General features: G+C 42.2%; 1 protein-coding gene across 1 annotated transcript in view; it reads left to right on the forward strand.

The window, feature by feature from the left end:
- Nucleotides 1-19,153, forward strand: part of AKAP13 (A-kinase anchoring protein 13) — a gene marked incomplete at both ends in the record, with an annotated part of 140,776 nt that overhangs the window by 77,649 nt on the left and 43,974 nt on the right. Inside the window, 3 exons of the mRNA XM_079540951.1 lie at nt 8,015-8,096; nt 11,798-11,934; nt 17,898-18,268. Of these exons, the coding sequence (XP_079397077.1) occupies nt 8,015-8,096; nt 11,798-11,934; nt 17,898-18,268 (590 nt within the window). The remainder of the gene's footprint in view (nt 1-8,014; nt 8,097-11,797; nt 11,935-17,897; nt 18,269-19,153) is intronic.

The raw sequence follows: 19,153 nt of genomic DNA on the forward strand, positions 1-19,153 counted from the left end.
AAAAAAGACAGTCTTTTTCTCCATGAAGAGTATCTGGATGCCTTGGTTGAAATGTAATTCACTATAATTATCTGACTTCAGTATTTCTGATGTCATTAGTTCCCTAAATTAGTTTTTGTTCAGCAAAGCTTAGATTTTATAACAAAGTATGGCTCTTGTTAGTTCCCACTAGTATTTTCCTAATTGAGTTTCAAAACTGTGGGTTATGATGTCTGTTCCTGCAAATGACTCAGTGTCCATACATGTGTGCATGTGTGCACGCATTGCTGCTCTGAACATCGGCTGTAAATAGTGCAAATGTTTAAAATAGAGGGTGCTAGTGACAGCTATGTTACAAGCAGCTTAATCTTGTTATTTAGTCATTCTTATGTTTTAGCTGGTTTCTATAGCATAACCAGTAGATTAAATTAAATTTTGATGATCCAGGGATCTAAGCCAGCTTTAGACTGCGTCAGTGGCAGATCGTCTCTTGACGTTAATGGGAGCTGGATCAGACCCTTAACGAGAGAGCTATTTGGGATTTGGGGTTTTTTTTTTGGTTGGTTGGTTTTGTTTTAAATTAAAATACTTATCTAGGTCACCATATTTCAGTGTGTAGGCTTTTCTGAAGTGTCAAACATTGAATAGCAAATAAATATCCTTACAGCAAAACCAAATAGAGTCTCCATTTACAGTGTTTGATTGGAATGAAATTGGGACAAGGTACCTGCTAAGTGCCTGACACCTTTCAGTTTGGCCTACTGATCAGCTTGTGCAAGCTGTCTTTTCTTTGGGTGGTAGGTGAATGTGTTCTTTTCTTCATTTGAAGATGGGGAACTCAGTAATAATGACATAGGAAAGAAAAACAGCTGATGGGGAAGGCAACTGGAACAAGCTGTGAACAAAGAATGTCTTTTGTCATTTTGGCTGCTATGTGTTTATAGATGGTATTTTCATAGAACCACAGAATCATTTGAGTTGGAAGGGACCCTTGAAGGCCAGCTGGTCCGACTCCCCTGCAATAAGCAGGGACACCTACAGCTGATCAGGTGCTCAGGGCCCCATCCAGCCTGATACAGTTGCAAAAGAATTTTGGATCCTACCAACTATTTTGCAATGCATGTGCCTTCTTAAGGATTGCTATGTTGGGGCTAAAATTTTCCATGTTTAGATTGTGCCTGAAAAAGTGGTTTGTAAAGTTACAAAAAAAACCTCAGCAATTTTGAGGGCTGATGCACACAGTTATTTTTTGCTTTAAGATATGTTCCTCTTCCTCCCCACACATGAGCACAAGAGGCAGTGGGTAAATCCATGTCTTAGCTTGCTGTTGAGGGTAGAATTTCGTCTTCACTGTAGCTCTTTTTGCTGCTCCAGCAATGCAAACATGATGTTCTTGGTTATTGACCGCAGTGGTTTGCCACTGTACAGAAAGCCCTAGTTGATGCAGAAATGGCATAACAATTTGTCATCATCTTTCCTTCTGAGATCGCATTGCAGCAGATGAAGAAGGTGTGCGTTGGGTGGGATATCTGCTTGCTGTATGGTTAATTGAGCCCAGTCAGCTCCAGGCAGGGTAAAGCAGTTTGCACTGCATTATTCCTAGGCCCAAAATGGGAAGTCTCAATGGGCCTGTGTGTGAGTTGGCAGCTGTATCCCATGTGGTGCCTGCCACCACAAATAGAGCTGTCTGGGGACAGAATACAGATACCACCAGAGCTGGCACCTTGCAAGTACACGCAGTTAGAGAAGTGTCCAAGTCTGGATGACAAGACTGTTCTTTGCAGTTAGGGAATAAGAAATTGGCTTGTTTTGAGAATGGGAGACTGAGCAGTCACAACTGGAAATGTGTTGGTTTTTTTCATTTTTTTTCGTTGATCCTGTCTACATTAAAGCTCTGTGGATGAATGCTCAAGCTCTTACTGGTAAGCAGAATGTCTTAAATAGGGAAAAAAGTTTTCAGTTAGCTGCCCTTTGGATAAACAGATCTCACTGAGCTGCACCGTCTTCTTTCCTGCTTTGGGGTCTGGGGCTGAGGGAAGCACTGTCCTTTGTCATTGAACTTTGTGGCCCTAAAGCAAATCTAAACTTTGATCCTGAAAACAGTATCTACCCACAGTGATTTTGTTCCTGAAGGGTTCAGTAGTAAGAGGTGCATGTATTACGATGCAGAGAACTTGATTTGTTCATGCCTCGTGTAGAACTAGAACAGGGAGGATAGCTTAAATGAAATGGAAGGGTTTTCACGCAAACATTTATGTGCCCAAGGTTAATTGCTCCCATTTTCAGTCAGAACTTGTTATTTTTTATGTAAAGCCATTGTTCTTGTATTCAAAGCTTAATTAAAGGTTGTTATTAACAGGGCTCTAATTCTGCTACTGGCGGAAGATCCCCCAGTGCCAAGGGCGGAAAATGTTCTTGGGCAAGATGCTCACTTTCCCATTTGGGACATTGCCAGGAAGAAAAGTGTACTCTAGGAATTCAGCATTGCTGTTATACCGCAAAGTGCTAATTTATTCAGCCATTTAATATGTCCCGTGGTTGTAGGAGCCTCTTCCTTTAGTGTGGTTCTTTTCAGCACTGTGTGCTTGTTGCTGTGAGCAAGGACCTCCATGAAAAATTGTTGTACCAGTACTGGCGTTCAATAGAGGTAGAAGATTTGATGTAGTGTATTGACTATACTAGATGATAAGTAGATAATAGGAAAGTGTTGTCTCTTTGTCCTTTTTGAGATACATTGGAGGATGGTCTCTGTGTCCTTCATGCATACTGTAAAACCTTCCAGTAAGCTTAAGGCAAGAAAATACACAGTGAGGTACAATATCTATCTATGTAAAACTGTAAGTAAATTGATATATCCCAGTGCTATCTGGAAAGGTGATTATCAAAGCATTTCTTTGAATTTTTGCTCTTGAGCTTTGTGCAGGTGCAATTTGTTTGTATCAGTGGCTGCTGAAGGAGGATGGTGGAAATCCTTTTCCAGGTGCCCCATCCCTCACACTGCTCTTCCTAAAAAAGAGTTTTGCAGGATCTTAAAAGGTGTTTGTTTGTTTTTTTTTGGAAGGGGATGAATTAGCTTTAATTTATAGTTCAGGAATTAAAAGGCAACAACCAGATTATTGTGTTACCAACGGGGCTGTAAAGTTTGAAGTTTGTTAGAAGAAACATTGAAAAGAGTATCCTACAGGAATTTTTTTGAGTTCCTAAAGAAAAGCTTAGATTTGTATTAAAACTTTTGAGACAGTTTTTATCATTTCTGATTATGACACAGATTAGTCATAATTGCAATTAAAGAAATAAGTTTAATTTTTGCTTTTCTAATTCTTCTATAGGTTATTCAAATCTTTCCTAATGTCCATTACTGCTCAGTATGGTGCACAAGTACTTAATGATACACCGAGCAAGCTCAAATTGCTCTATTAAATATTTTCCTTTATGCTAGATTGGAAGCTGGAAAAAAAAAAAAAAGAAAAAAAAAAAGGAGAGAGAAATGGAAACTTATAAAATTAGGACGAAGTTAAAACAGTGTGGAAAGAAGATGAATCTCTAGAGATTTGCTAGGAAACGAAAGCTAAAATCGTGTTCCTTCTGCTCAGGGATGTTTGGTGCTGATTTATACTGGTAACTGTGATGGTGACAAGTGCAAACTCTCAAAGCAGGAGAAGATTTCCTGAGAGGTCAGTGTGTTCCTGTTGTGAAATGGAAGCGCTGTCAGAAGAGTTTAGATGAAACCAGAGGGAGAAAGAAAAGGGCTTTGCTACGGTTATCACCCCATCTAAATCTTCTGAGTTACAGGAAGGCCTGGCAGGTTTGGGAAGCTCCAGTGCCTGCCTTGGAAGGGAAGCTCTCATGTGGGGGCAGTCCCTTGTAGGAGGCTGTGAAGGACATGACAGCTGGTCCCCAAAAGCCAGCGCAGCAGAAGCGAGGAGAGGCAACTTTGAAACGTCATCTGAGGAGGAGGAACAGATTCTGGTGGGCAGACTCTGAGAGGTCTGGAAAGGGTTAGAGAACTCCCCCGGACAGATGGGTGTGTGGGGGAAAGGAAGGAAGAGCCGAGGGAGATGCTGAATAGGAAGTAGAGGGAATAGAGGCTGGCGGCCACTAATAGCTCCCACATGATGGAGAACATCGCGGCCTGTTTGGCTCGCAGATTGTCTAGTGCTGTCGTTTTCTTATGCAGAGAGGCTTCTGTACTCAGTCACGTCGAGTTTCAAATTAAACGTCTGCAGGAAAATGTCTCTGAGATTCAGGAAATACAGGCGTGCGTGCCCAGAATGAGCAGCACGACTGTCTGCTGCCTGCAGCCCCAGCTGCTGTCCTGAAGCCCTCTTTGGACATTCGGTCTGCTAGCGTTTCACAGGCACACAGAAAATCCTCTGGGATTCACTTTTTGGTGCCTGGGGACATGCTCCCATGATTCATTCAGAGTCTGAGCTGCAGATAAACACAGTCAGGCTTCGGCATGGAAAAATAACTGGTTCTCTCCTGGCATGCTTTCAAATGCAGCATATTGAAGCTCTGTTCCCAGGGACTGTTTCTTATTGCCTTTTGCCATCTGATCAGCACATCCTCTCTGCTCGTACCGCAGCGATGTGGGATGCCCAGCAGCAATAGGCTATAATCAGTGTGGGCATAGTGGAAAGCAAGGGGTTTTTTTATTGTCTTCTGTGGCCGTCAGCCTGAGGTCCTGTTGTCAAGCTCCTCTTGTGGCTGAACAAGGGCTAAGGGAAATAGGGAGGAATAGTTTTGTTATGTATGAGATGCATGTGTCTGCAAAATTCCAAAGCAACCTCATTTCTGATTATCTCATACTAATACATCCCCCTACCCTGGTGATCAGGTGCTTTTATGATGGCATTTTCCCTGCAGCCCATGCTATCTGCACCCTCAGTTCAGCTGCTGAGGAGGGAAAGCAGTACTCAGTGTTCTGCAATGTATGATGGGTTTTATGTTTTCAGTTTCTGTGGACCACCCAGTTTCCTGAGAGCTGCAGTAAACCTCCTTCAAATCCTGTCTGGTCTCTTTTTGGCATGGGGAACGCTTATGTATAGTAGTGGTTTCCTTTGTTAGTGTTTTGGTGGTGATTACTATTATTCCTGAATTTGGGCTGCTCAGATAAATACTTCATAATGCTTCATTTTGTGCACAACCATGTACGTTTGAAAAAACACCTTAAACTTCAGTGTTACTTTCTCATTACTGCTTTTTCTAGAAAAAAAGAAAAAGCAGACATTTTCAATACTTGGCAAAGGATAGAGCTGGCTGGGTAATGGGAAAAATATTCAAATCTTTTTTGAAAAAATGCCAATGTCTATAATGCATTTTCAGGGAATGACTCAACTGGTTCTATTAAAGGAAAAAATATAACGTTAATTCAGCCTAATTTAATGTGTTCTACCGCAGTCAACTGGTTATAAACAGTCTTGAATCTTCTAATTCTTTGCTTGCTTTCTGATAATTATTGAACAGAGTGCTGCATTATCATTTTCCAGCAGTGCATGTTAATATAAACCAAGAGCAGTTTCCATTAATTTGGTGGAGCAACATCAGTGTAAGAGTAAGAAGAATGAGACGCGGTGTCTTCAGGAAAGAGTAATGTGCAAACCATTCAGAAGGAGGCAGGATTTGATTTTATATCAAGATGGATCATTCCTTCATTGTGTGGATTTGAGCAAATTTGCATTTATCCTCTCATGTATGTTCAGACTCAATGTCTAGATGTGCCTTTAATTACATGTACTCCAAAGTAGGCTGCGCTCTGGCTCAAGAGAAAAGAATATTAATCTGATGTTTATTGACTTTACAGCTCTTCTAAGGCTGAAAAATACGTATAGACTCTGTGGTGAAGTTTAATTGCTGAGGTTAGATACCTCTGAGCCTTGTGAACAGGCTGGTTCTTCCACTGAAACAATCAGAAAGGTGACCCACTGTCTATGCAACATTTAAAGCTAAATGTCTTTGTCACTTTGGAAAATAAGAATCCTGCTTTTTGTTATTTGCTTTAAAAAAAATCTTTTCTTGAGCTTCAGACTGCCTTTCCGCTGCCTCTTTCACTCTGCACCCTTTGTTAATGTGTCTGTGACTATCTGCTGACGAAGGTGCTGTACTGAAGCCCATGTGTGTCGGCAACTGGTGAAATGGTGTGGGGCAGCAGACAAGAGAGAAGATGGGTATGCATGTGTGTGCAAATGCATGTGTTTGAGCAGCGGTGCAGGAAAGGACTTGAGATGTGTATGCATAGGAGAGTCTGATGGGAATCTTATATTAATGTATATATGAGGACTCAAGGAGCAGAGGCAGGGAGCAATTAATGGGAAGAAAACCAGGCTGTGGAATACCTGGAAGCAGGGAGGGATGCCCAGGGCTCTGCACCGACTCACCTTGAGCCCTCACTCTGGTAGAGCATGAGGCCTTTGGCTCTCCTGGGAAGCTCATTTTTCTCCTCTCAGACCTTCCTGAGCATGAGCTGCTGGTTGGGAAGATCATGGCATCCTCTCTGCTGGAGGATTTTACAGGCGTGTTGTATGAAGGCCTCTCAGATTGTAGCCAAGCTTGACTTGGAGCAGCACAAAGGGACTAAGTGATCTGTCAAGGGCCCTTCCAACCACATTTTGTCATCGCAGAAGTATGGAGGGGGACAAAACTTGATCAAGAAATATGTAGTGCAGAAAGCAGCTGACAGGTCTTGGGGGAGTGCTGGCTTTGCTGAGAGCCCAATGGAGGCCCTGGAGGGCTCTCCATTGCAGAGCAGTGGGTGCAGGCCAGGCTGGGACAGCAAATCTGTGCTCATCAGCTCATGAGAAGAGGAGGAGAAAGGTGGGTTCTTAGAGCAGTGAGCCCCATCAGGAGTAGAAGGGTCCTGGAATAAGGGATGAGTCTGGTGAAGAGGTGCAGGATGACTAAGGAAGTTTGGTGACAGGTTAGAGGCAAAAAAGCAAAAATTCTGTCTGTCAGAGAAGAGGGAAAGGAAAGCCAAAGAGAGGGTAGGAGAAGCATCTGTCATGTGAAGTAAGACAAGTCATCCGTTTGAGCAACTATTTAGCTAGAACATGTGAGACCCTGTGTGTTGAAGCAAGTGAGGAGCGGCCAGGCGGGAGGGGAAACAACTTCTGGGTTTGATCTCAATGGGATTTGTGTTTGGAAAACGCGTTCATCTAGGAAGAGCAGCCAAACTGCTGAAGACGAGAGAGTGAAGGGGTTTCCAGACCAGTTATAGACAAAAGCAGTGAGAAACATGTGTTGGGTGAGCCAAGGGCCATGGATAATCCAGCAGAGTTCAGGGTCGAGAAGTTGGACTAAAGAACCGAAGTGAGGAAGAGTAAAACACAGGAAGAAGGCTGAGCATAGATCAGTCATCCCTACTGAAAGACTGGAAGTTACAGACAGGATGAGGAGCAGTGTGAAATAAGGCTGATGTTGAAATAAAGCATGTGATGTTTCAGTGTTAAATGGGATTTTCTAACACAGTCATCGCTGCAGTTATTGCAAACATGTGAAGTCAGATGTACAAAGTGCTTCTGGTTCTTGCCATGACTTGGACACTTCTGTAGCCCTCATTTCTACATTATCAGAGTTCCCTGCCATCTTTAAGGTAATTACACTTGGAGCAGTACAGGTAGTAAGAAATTACTGTTCTTTAGATAGTGAACTGAGAAAGTAGGGGAGTACCTTGCCTGCAATCCCACTACAAATGGAAGTGAGAACTGAAGCCAGGTCTCTTGAGTTCTCCACTAGTAGCTTAAACTCTGGCTCATCCTTTCTCCGAACTCCTGCCTTGAGCGGGAGCCACTTCTCCCTCATACTTTCCACAGAGAAACACAGTTTTTGGCATATCGTAGTGCTTTGTTTAGCGATACTGAAGAAAATAATGGTAAATTACTTTTGCGATTATTATTATTATTATTATTATGGAATTAAGCCATAATATATATCCACTGGTCGATGCAGAATTAAGTTGCAGAAGAGGCCAATGGGGATGATAGCAAAAGCCGCCTTTTTTTTTTTTTTTTTTTTAATTTGCTGTTGCATTTTCTTTCAGATAAACCGTGAAAGCTGGTGCTCACTGGAGCCATGTCCTGACTCTTCGCTGCTGGAGCGCAAGCGGACAGGAGAGTCTCCAGGTAAGCTGTGTGTTCTTGACCAGCATGCATTCAGTAGAGCATCCCTCTTGTTCTCCTTGCTGCTTTCCTCCACTTGTCTTTCCTTTTTTTTTTATTTTTGTCATCCTAACCTCAATGGAAAAAAATATATAAGCTAAAGAAAATGTGTAACGAGTCTATAATAAGTCATTGTTAGTACAGAGTGAGCTGAGTGGTGCGTCGCCTTCTTAACTGTGCTCTTGAAATGTTTCAGTATTTCAGTTTTCTATCAGATTTTAGACGTGCGATGGAGAAAACAGACGTGTTCTCTAGTCAAAATGGTAATATAATAAAAGGAAAAAAAACCCAAAATTTCTCATAATCCATATTCAGATGAAGATTAGTGGCTTCATGGGGTTTTTTGCTTATTTATTTATTTTTTTCTTCAAAGTTCCCATGATTTCCAGACTTCAGGAAACAGAAAGGCAGTTCAGAGCCATCGTTCCCACACCCTGCCCACAGTCCCCATGCTGGCGGGTGCTCTGTCTCTTCCACAGGGACAGAAAATCTCGTCTGGCAAGTTTCAAAGAGGGCTTCGTGTCCAAGATAGGAAAAAAAAGCGTTTCCCCTCATTGAATCATGTGTGTTCAAAACAAATACAGTAATTTACCAGAGCTCTGAGTAGAGACTTTGCTTGGACTTTTCATTGAGTACTTGTTTTACTGGCAATACGTGTAGAAATCTCACCTGAATCTCCTTCAATTCATCTGAGATGCTTGAAAGAAAAATGGGGATTGAATCACTATTGAATTGAAATTCAAACTCCATCTTTTCAGAGTGTGGGCTAGGGAGTGACATTTTGGGTGACTGACCTGAAGGGCTTATTCTAGCTAGAAGTCCTAGCTCCCATTGAAGTGAAATAAGCCCTTCTTCTAATTTTATCTTTTTTCTCTCCTCTCCTCCTCTCCTCCTTTTCAAATAATAATAATAAAAAATGCTGTGACTTGCAGGTTAGGATAGTCATGATCAGTGAATAGCTATTTTGCTAGTGTTTTACAAGAGAGCCTGCAGTATTATCACACTGCTTCTTTGCTAATTATTTCCCTGCATCCCTTGAGTCTATGTGTGATGCTTTTATGCTTTGGACTTTTTGTGCTCCATTTGGCTGCAGAATTACATGTGCTTATTTGACTTGATGAGTTTTTAATCATGCAGACATATGGATCAATATTAGTTATATACTTGTTATCTGATACAATATTATGCTATAGAAATATATGTAGTATACAATCAGTTATATCTGCAGACATAAATTAATAATTACAGTAGTACATGTCTGTAACACATTGAGGCAAGTTTGAAGATGACAAGGGAAATGTGCTTTTGTCTGACTGCAGCAGCAGGAAGAGCTCAGCCTCTGCAAGTGCTGGCATTCCAGAAATAATGTAATGACTGCTCACATGCAATGTGAAAGTACACAACTTGAAAGGGAATTACAACTTTTTCACCTACTGAATAGTCCTGCAGTAATCAGTTGTAAGGAGACAGTCCTCAAATCTTGGAGGAAAACTTGAGGAATTGTAGCTTCTCATTTTCTGCACATGCTTTGGAGCTGCATTGCAGCTACTTAGCTATCAGTGTGGAATAAGAGGGCTCAGCCCCACGTTGGAGGCTGTGAGGCTTTGGAAAATGTACGTAAAGGAGTTATTTGGAAATTTTCATCCTAGGGCTTTTTGCTGTGTAGCTTTTTTCTTCTGTATCATGTGGAGAAGTGTGTTGCCATCATGTCTGTGGAGTTGCATGCAGTAAGGATAAATGGATAAGTGCAGTAATGCAATAAATGAGGTGTGTGCAGTGTGATGGGGGCTGGTCCACATGCCCCAGTGCTGTGACAGCGCTGCCAGCAGGGCTCGGAGGGTCATGGGTGGGAGCAACTGAGAGACAGAGGTCAGCATTGTGCAATGTGTGCATGGTTCAGAACAGCAGGGCGAGCCCAACAAACTGAGAAAAGGAGGGGGGGGGAACTCATATATCCTCCTGAAACAGCCAAGGTGAGGTAAGAGTCAGGACTTGGAGATGAACACCTCAGCGCAGATGAGGGGAGATGTGGGGTCCCCCCACCTCTCTCTGCTCCTCCTTGCCTTCCCAGCCCTCTTCCACCCCTCACTGTCACTCGCTGGCTCCTGCCGGCCTCTCACTGCTGCTGTGATTTATCGGCTGGGCGAGGTATCCGTTCGGTGGTGCATCTGGACTGGCCCTGCTCATTTTCCACTGGAACGTGGCTCGAGCTCCTTTGTTTTTCAGTCTGGGCTTGGACAAGCTCTGCCATCTGCCAGCTGGCCAGCGGGCCGCATCCTGGCCCTCTCTCTTACAGCCACTCCGTCTCAACTTTGCTTTTCCCTTCTTTATTTCTTTTTTCTTTTTTCTTTTTTTTTTCCCCCTTTCTCTCCCCTCTCCCTTATCCCCCTCGATTATGGAAAAGCAGTTCAGATTTTCCAGGTTTACTGAACAGGGAAAAGGCTGAGGGAACACTTGCTCCTTCTCCAGCAAGTGCTTTTCCAGCTCTCCCTGGCGTGGAAACTCCTCAGAAGGGTGATGGGGTTTCCAGCCAGCTTCACCATCCCCATGGCCCCAGGGCAGCACCTTTGCCTCCATCCCTTCCACAGGGAAGGGAAAAAAAAAGTGGCTTCAAGCTACCCAACCCAAATCTGTATTCCCTGTGTTGATGTGTGAGCCTGCCGCAGCCAAGGATGGAGTTTATTGGCTATTATTTAAGAGCAAACAAGTGTTTTATTGCCCTGGCTCCTCCGAAGGAAGCTAAAGTGTTTTGGAGGCATCTTGTTTAGGTACAGTAGGTTGAAAAATAACACTTTTCTTTTTCTCATAAATACTAATAATCAGCAAGTATTCTTAACTGGGAGAAAAAGAATGTTCAGTTCATGCCAAAATTGTCATTGATACCTCTGCTTGCAGGCTGAAAAAAAGTGAAATGATATATTGGCATTATGGATGCAGGCACATAGCCCTTAAGGTTTTTGGAAGGAATGGGCTTTCTCAACGGCTGGGGTGCATTTCTGTGCTACTCATCACTCCACTACAAACAGCTGGAAGTATTTGAAATGGAAGGAAGAGATGCGATATGCTTAGATTTAAATGTCAGCAATTACGAAAGCTTGTGAAATTGAAATAAGTGCCCAATTTTTGAATCTTTAAAAAGTAAAACTTGTCATAGAAGACTTACTGTTACTTTTCCAGTGGGAAATATAGAAGAAGCAATCAAGTAATGGACTGATGAGCATTTCAAATGCACCTTGGCATTTATATGTTAGAGGAAATTAATTGTTTTTAATTGAGAAAGTTAATATTGTTGACTTAGATACTTACTGAATATAAATCTAATTTGGCAGTCACTGCAGTCAATAGGAAAAATAATATCCTGTTATGCTCAGTGTGAGGTACTGACATGTAGTGTATCACTTTATTTGTATGCTCATGTCTGTTTAATGCAGAGTTGTTTGTGCCATGTACTTCAGTGGTGCATTCCTAGCCTTCAAAAAAATGAGTTTTTAACTCTTGAATAAATTAATAAAAATTTGTCGTCCCGTTTTTGAGAGGTGAATTCAATTTATAAACCTGTGCTTGCTGTTGATTTAAACTCTTGAATTGACTGAGCGTATGTGAGTTGGAGGTTTGAATGCTACAGAAAGCATCAGACCATAACTTTTTCTGCTTTGCTCCCACAGAGTGTGAGAACTTCTTGGAGGATGGGCTGAGCAGCGTCTGTGCCTCATCACAGGGTGTCCTTAAAAGAGAGTCTGGCAGCGAGTCTGACTTCTTCTCCTTGCCTGGTGATGGGATGGAAGATCTTGTCTTTGGGAAGGTAGGAAAATCTGATTGGGATACGGGTAAAAAAAGTTTCAAGGCCTGATTCTATAAATTCATACTGCAACCTTCTTGTTTTGGTTTTGCTGGTGAGTTAGAGACCTGGAATGGCGTAGATGGGAAGGAGCTGGTCCCCTCTTCAGATGCAGCAGTTCGAGGGGTGCATTTATGTACACTCTGCAACCCTCTGATGTTGAAGAGATGAAAGCAATTGTGACTGCACAAAAGTAAATCAGACATTAAATAGTTGAAAAAGCAGATTTTCTTGTAAGGTCATTAATGACTGCACAGATGATATGGAAGCCATCTTTAACTAATGGAACAGAGAGCTTTCTCCAGCAAACATAACCTCTGTACTGACACATTCAGAATCATATACTGCAATTCTCAGAAGAGCTAGCGTTCTTTAAATTCAGTGTGACTCCCTTAATAGGAAGGAAACACTCATTCCAAATAGTTAAGGCCAATTCCAGGGAATAGCTTTGTTTCCAGGGCAACATACCTCTAATGCCTTTTTGCGTGCAAGCTGAAGGAAAATGTTTTCAAGTTTGTTTAAAATCAACAACAGAAGTCATTACTAACCTTAGTCATCTCTGTGCCCTTTGTGTTGCTCATGGATGAGAAGAGGAGGGAGGAGTGGGTGAAACCTGAGATACAGAACCAATCTCCTGAGCAGAGCATGCCTCACTTCAGCACTGCCATTCTGCCATCTGCATTGGGGCTGCCCAAAGATATTCAGGGGACAGTTGGCTTTTGCCTTTTGAAAACCATCTTGCAATTGACGCTTCTGTGCTTCTTGCCATAAGTAGATGGTGAGAAAGCACACAGGAGGTGGTGCACAATGGACACAAGCCTCCATTGATCAGCCACCTTGTTGGTCACAATCTGCTTTGGTTCTGCATGGCTTTAAGCAGCTCAAACCTACCTCCTCAAGCAGATGCAGTTCTTGCTCTGATAAGCTAAATTTTTAGAGCAGGTTTCACACTTGCTTGCAGAGAAATATATTTAATGAAACAAAATTCTGTTTGGTTAAATCAAATCAGATGATGGTGAATATTTTCCAGCAGGACGGGAAACACCACAGTCTGGGCTAAGTGATCTCATGTGCTATAAATGAACAGTAAAGTCATTCTTAACGCATGTGGCAGGGCACACAGCTCACCAGCCTCACCCTTTCCCATCTTATTCTCAGAGCTGGGGGACCCTGGATTCTGAGAATGTAAAGCTGTTTGGCAGAGCAGAAGACTGTCTTCAATTTGCTTGTGTAGAACGAATTACAACAGCAGACTTTGTCATTTGAGCCTCATTTAATGGTTGTGTGGGGATGCGTGGGAGAATAGTGCTGTGAGAACACAGTACATTTTATAACGTACAGAGCTTTAGCTTTTTCCCTTCCTTTTATGTGGAAAGTTTGCTTCTCCAAATGTACGAAGTAAAAATTAAGAAGGATAGGTAGGGCAAAGTAATGGCAGTGCCACAGGGAAAAGAAAGTTGGTGGGGAAGTGGGTCTTCAATTGTCGATAAAGAAAGGGTAGAGTGAGGAAATTTTCTTTGTAGAAAAGGAAACCTCTTCTTAATTTGGCAGCCCGCGCCTTGTTCTCATCATTCGGTGGATTGCAGGCTTCGTCAGAAATGGATAAAGTTCAAAAGGTTTATAAGTTTAGTTTAGGAAGTCATTCAAAGCTAATCACAGCCCCAGTCAGTTGGTTTATTTGTCCCTGCTTTGCTGACTAACTCAATTCCCCATCTCTTTTCTCCAAATTTGTCTGAATACCTTTTCTAAAGTTACAGTTATTTACATAAGGATTCATTGGGTGTTGTGGGCTTGTTCCTTGGGTCAGCCTTTCTTCTAGGCTACTGAGTGGAAATGCCAGTGGAAATGCCAAGTTTTAAGTATTTTTTATAACTATTACCATTATTGTTGGATTCAATCTTTTTTTTCTGGAAGATACTGTAAGATATACTTATTGATTTTACTCAATTTGTTATAACTATATTAAGTACTGCAATTTGCTTATTTAATTGAGAAGTTCTATCTCAAACCTTTCGGTATCATTGCTGCTAATGTTATTATTGGTCCTATTCTAGTTTTCCCTTTTTATGCTTTTTTTTTAAAGGGATTTTCCTTTTGCATGGAGCACCAGTTGATCTTTTATCTATTAGGGTTTTGTCCTTTTTTATTGTACAAGCCACTGCTCTCTTAACTGCTAAATACATTAAAGGAATGTTGAAGGAATGAGCTACTGTCTGTCCAGGGTCTTTGGGACGCTTCCATAAAGATAAGTTGAAATCCATGTCTTTTTAAGCCCTGGTTCTATCCCCAGACCATGGAAAATTAGGGTCTGTGGAGTCATGAAACCTGCAGGTGCTTTGGAGTGTCCCTGATGTGAGCTGTGGGCTCTCATTGCCGCCTCCTCACTGTCTCCTTTTCTCTCTCGGAGTGACGCATGCTGAGCTGCATAGCATCAACTCCAGGATTGAGACAGCTGTAGCATTACAACCCGACTTGTTTTTTTTTTCAGACCAAATAGGCCGTTGCAGAAATCCAAAAATCATGTCCAACATGAGGTCTCAGTTATTTATTTATTTGCTTGACGTCAGTGCTTCATTCCCACGTCCTCGTCATCTTCCTCTTCCTTCTCGATCTCTACCCAGCCGTCTGGGCAGACTTTGCAACACTCTCCTTCTTGGATGATTAATGCTGCATGAGGTCATTTCTCACAATCATCTGGCAACGTCCTGGGGCGTAGCCCGTTTGCTTTGCTCATCTTAACTTTTAACCTGCCACTGAAATTCAGTGTTACTTGGAACTCTCTCAAGGCACCCCTTGGGAAATGGTTCACCTGCAAGGGACTTGGGAAGCTGGGGACCTGCAGCTCATTGTCAGAGAAAGGAGTTGTAGCTTAATGTTTAGTTTCTGCCTCTGTTTTGAGTTGAGTACACAAATCCATACATCTCTTTTTGCATTTATTTTCCTGGAGTTATTGTTTCTCTCTCTAAAGCAGAAAACAAGCCCTCAGAACTTAAAGCTTGAAGAAAAAGGCTTGCAGTGGGGGAAAGCTGCTCCACTCCAAATTGTAAACACAATGGTAAATAATTTCTAGGATGCCACTACCAAGGTTAACTTTGGGCATCCTGGAGCCACTGGTAAATCTGAATTTAAAAATATTCTGCTCAACTATCAAGCCAACCAAACAATTTGACTCCCTTCATATAGTGCTATGTCAAATAAAGCTCAGCGTGCCAAGGTCTTATTTGTTTTCTTTTTGTTGTTTTTGTTAAAACGCCTTAACAGCATCAATGCCTTTGTCACGTGGAAGATCAGAGAACAGACTGAGTTCATCTCTCAGTGTTTTGCTTGTTGTCATCAAGAAAATAATAAGAAAGAACATTACCATTTCAATTCTCAGGACTTCTGATAGATTAAGGGTTTCAGTTGAAGTTCTCTTGCAGCCCTGTACCATCCTACTGATCTCTCTCATCCCTACCCAGGAAGGACAACGTTCTTTTCCACAAAACTCTCTTTTCAGGTTTTACCTCTTGTTTGTTTTTTGTTTTTTGTTTTTTTTTACTTGTTTCTCACTAAGTACTGTTTGACAGCAAAGAATGTGTCCAGTAGCATATCTGCAAACACATCAGTTTTACTGTCATAATTACAGGTTGAATGCATTGAGGTGCAATGCAGCAAGCCTAACTTGAGGAAAGTTAATATTTCTTTAATGCTTTGTTATTCTTTTAGGAAAAGAATTAGAGAACCATTTCCATTCTGCAAACAGGGTGCTTTCTGACTCAAATAGGATTAAACAGCAATGCCTATTTACTGACACATGGCCAGTTAGCTAATGTTTGGCAGAGCTGACTACAATACAATGTTCCCTAGGTGCCTGCCACACTTGGCATTTTTCAGATAGAGTCCTGGTCCTTCATATTCACTATTTTCATTTGTTTCAAAAAACAGAACAAGAGACATTGTTTAAGTGAAGACAGAACAGGTTTTATAGTAACTGCTTGGGCTACAGGTTCAAGGAAAGTGTTTATTGTGCTCTGTACTCTATTGGATGCTCAAGGTAAAACTCAAACTGGACAAGTATATCATGCAGTTTCAATCCTCTTTCTGAGCTGTGAGAGAAATCCTAAATCTTCCTTGCTAGAGAAGCAGTTTTTGTCCTGCATTTTCAAATGGAACAGTATTATTTTTCATCCAGGAAATAAAAAAATCTTCTTACTCTGGGGCAAAGATAACCTTCTATGTTTTAATGTTCTGCAATATTTTCACCAAATTTGCATCCACGTTTAATGTTTCCAAACTGCCCCATCATTCCACTGCACAGCTGGCATCTTGTCATCCCTCCTGCTGTGCCGCCCTGATGTCTTAACAGTATTTTCTGTGTCTCAGGAAGGCAAAGCAGGCTGTTTTCTCTACTGCAGGAGTGTTATCCACACAATGACTGCTTAAATTTGTCTGGATTTAAGCTAAGCTCTCATCCTGAATCAAATATCAGATAATCTTGAACAATGCCAAACTTGATGAAAAACTTTGCAGGCTATGCCTTTCCATTTTCTCTTGCTTTAACCTATGCTTCCTATTTAAATATGTGTCAAATCCAATAATTTAAATTTATGGTAAATTTACTATAATTTACATAAATTCGTGGCTAATGTTTGATGTTCTTTACCAATGTAATGTATGCCTCTGGGTGTGTTCTTAGTGGTCATTTGATGTTTAGTGGTGAAAGCAGGCATTGTGCTGTGCATGCTGTGTTCCTCTTTTTTTTTTTTTTAATGGTAGAGAGGGGGAAAGTGGTGTGACAGCATTTACTGACACCACCTTAGGAACGTTATTGTCTACCTGTTAAACTGAAATAAGAATAAGAAATAGCCAAAAATGAAATAGGGCTTCCCTTTACATTGTGAAATGTTGGGTCAGCATGCTTTATGAACACTGCACTGTGTTTTTATTCAGTTTAGCAGGAAACTTTTATCTTATGCTGTATGCCCATGAGAAAGCAGTGCCTGGAGCATCTAACCATGCTGGGCTTGATGGGAGACGAGGATGCTGCTCATCTTCTCCCACGTGGCTTGTGGTGCCCATTGCCCTTCACAGAACAGGATGTTGTGTTCTGCCAAATAGGCTGCAGCTCCTCGAATGCTCAGCTTCTGCTGACAGCCCAGCCTGCTATTTGAAGACAATTAGCTGCTGTGGCTTTGGTGAATAGTCCATTATATATGATCTGACAACTCATTTCTGCCTATTATTATTTCAAATGATACAGTGCAGGGCTCTGCAGGAGAATAAATTGAAACTTCCCACGTCAGTCTCTTGAGGCAAACACCATTTCAGACTGAAGGTGATGTCAGATACATGCTTGTGTTTTTGCCCTAGCCACGGGGAACACAGAATAATCATAGGCTCTTTCTAGGCTGTATTGTCAGCATGTGGCCTTTTGCCAAAAAGAACCAGTTTGGGTTCCACTTACTGCTTTTGGAGCAAAGTAAACCAAAAATTGCAGTATGAATGGAGGCCTGTAATAAAGTGTGGCTGATCCCATAGAACAGTATTTTTCAATTACGGTTGGGTTTGAAGAAGTACTGCAAACCCTGGCATTAACTTTTTGCTTAATGGAAAGTAGCGGGGGTTGAAGAATTAAGTTTTTATTTTTGTGTCTGTTTCCTACAACTGAATAATTGTTCCTTTTTCACCACACGATGCAGCACAACGATGTGTTGTTGCCTTCAAGCTCTCATGGCTAAAAGCCGCAGACTGGCCCCTTGTCACCCAGGAGAGACTGGCATTGGTCATGGGGAGCCATGATGATCCAGTTTCATCTCTCTCCATCATTAACACCTGGGACATCTTTGGCAGCTTTGTGCCCCTGTGGCTGATAATAGGTTCAGCGAGAACAGGAGTTGCTGTGCGATAACACAGAGATAAAGACTCATCTTTCTTTTTCTTCCCTGCAGCAGCCTGAAGAGGAACAGTCTGCAGGAGATGTCACCAGCTCCAGCTCCTCTGCTGATGACACCGTGTCCTTGGAGAGGAACTCATCCCTGGGTAGCGACACGTCCCTGCCCTTCCCACCCGCGGTGAGCTTTGCACAGCCCAAGGACAGGCGCAGCCTGGATGGGAGCTGCACGAGCATGGTGGCTGTGGAGGGAGGAGAGGGTGAACTTGCTGGCTTGGGAGAGAAGGAAGAGGAGCTGGACAGTATCACAGACGTGCCTGCTCCTTCCTCCGTCTCAAGAAACTCCATGCGGCCGCTGTCACCTTTCCGACGCCACAGCTGGGGGCCAGGGAAGAATGCCACCAATGAAACAGAAATCAATCAGAGGAGGTGAGTAGAGAGCTGCCCTGGTTTGCTTTGCATCCGGTCACATGGGCTTATCTGAGCTTTGGACTCAGCGTAATGAAACAGAAAATTGAGGACGCTCCTCGAAACGTTTTTACCTCTGAAGAGTGAAAACAGCCTCCTAACATATGTATATATATCTTTTATTAACTTTCAGGTTGAAAATTCTTAATACCTATAGAACACTCTCGGTTTCCATAGGACAGAAGGAATACCTCAAAGTTTATTAGAGCAAATGCAAATCAAAGAGTCACAGAATCTTTTGAGTTAAAAGGGTCTCTTCATTTAGTCCAACTGCCCTGCAATGAACGGGGATGCATGCAGGTGGTCAGGTGCTCAGAGCCCTGTTCAGCCTGACGTTGAGTCTTTCCAAGGACAGGACAACCTCTGCCCGTGCCTCAGCACGCTGACTGTCCTCTGGTTTGAAACCATTTTCCATTCTCCTATCACAACAGATCTTCAGTCTGTCCCTTTCCTTCTTATAGCCTCTCTCTAGATACCCTGGGACAGATCTTAAGTTTGAAACATCACCACCTCTTTCTGTAAGAAGAGTTCTGTTAAAGGAGTAACTGGAGTGTTAAATCTCATTGACTATATGAAGAGATAGAATGGGCTCTAAGGTTTAAGAAGAGGTATGTAGTGGAGAGTTGTGTGGTCCCTTTTGGACTCCCGGTACATTCTCAAGGAATTGGTTCTACTTGATTCTCTCATGGATAGTAAGTCCCATCAAACACATCACCATGCCTCCAGGAAAGATAATTCCTTTTCCCTTTTGTTCTTCAATCCAGTATCTCAGTGGGGGAAAAAGACGAAGATGCAGACTAAGAACATAATTGTATTTCAGTCATCACCATGCCCTGTGCTGCTGGC

Source organism: Tetrao urogallus (assembly GCF_951394365.1).
Source record: "Tetrao urogallus genome assembly, chromosome: 11".
In the NCBI taxonomy this organism is placed as follows: Eukaryota; Metazoa; Chordata; class Aves; order Galliformes; family Phasianidae; genus Tetrao; species Tetrao urogallus.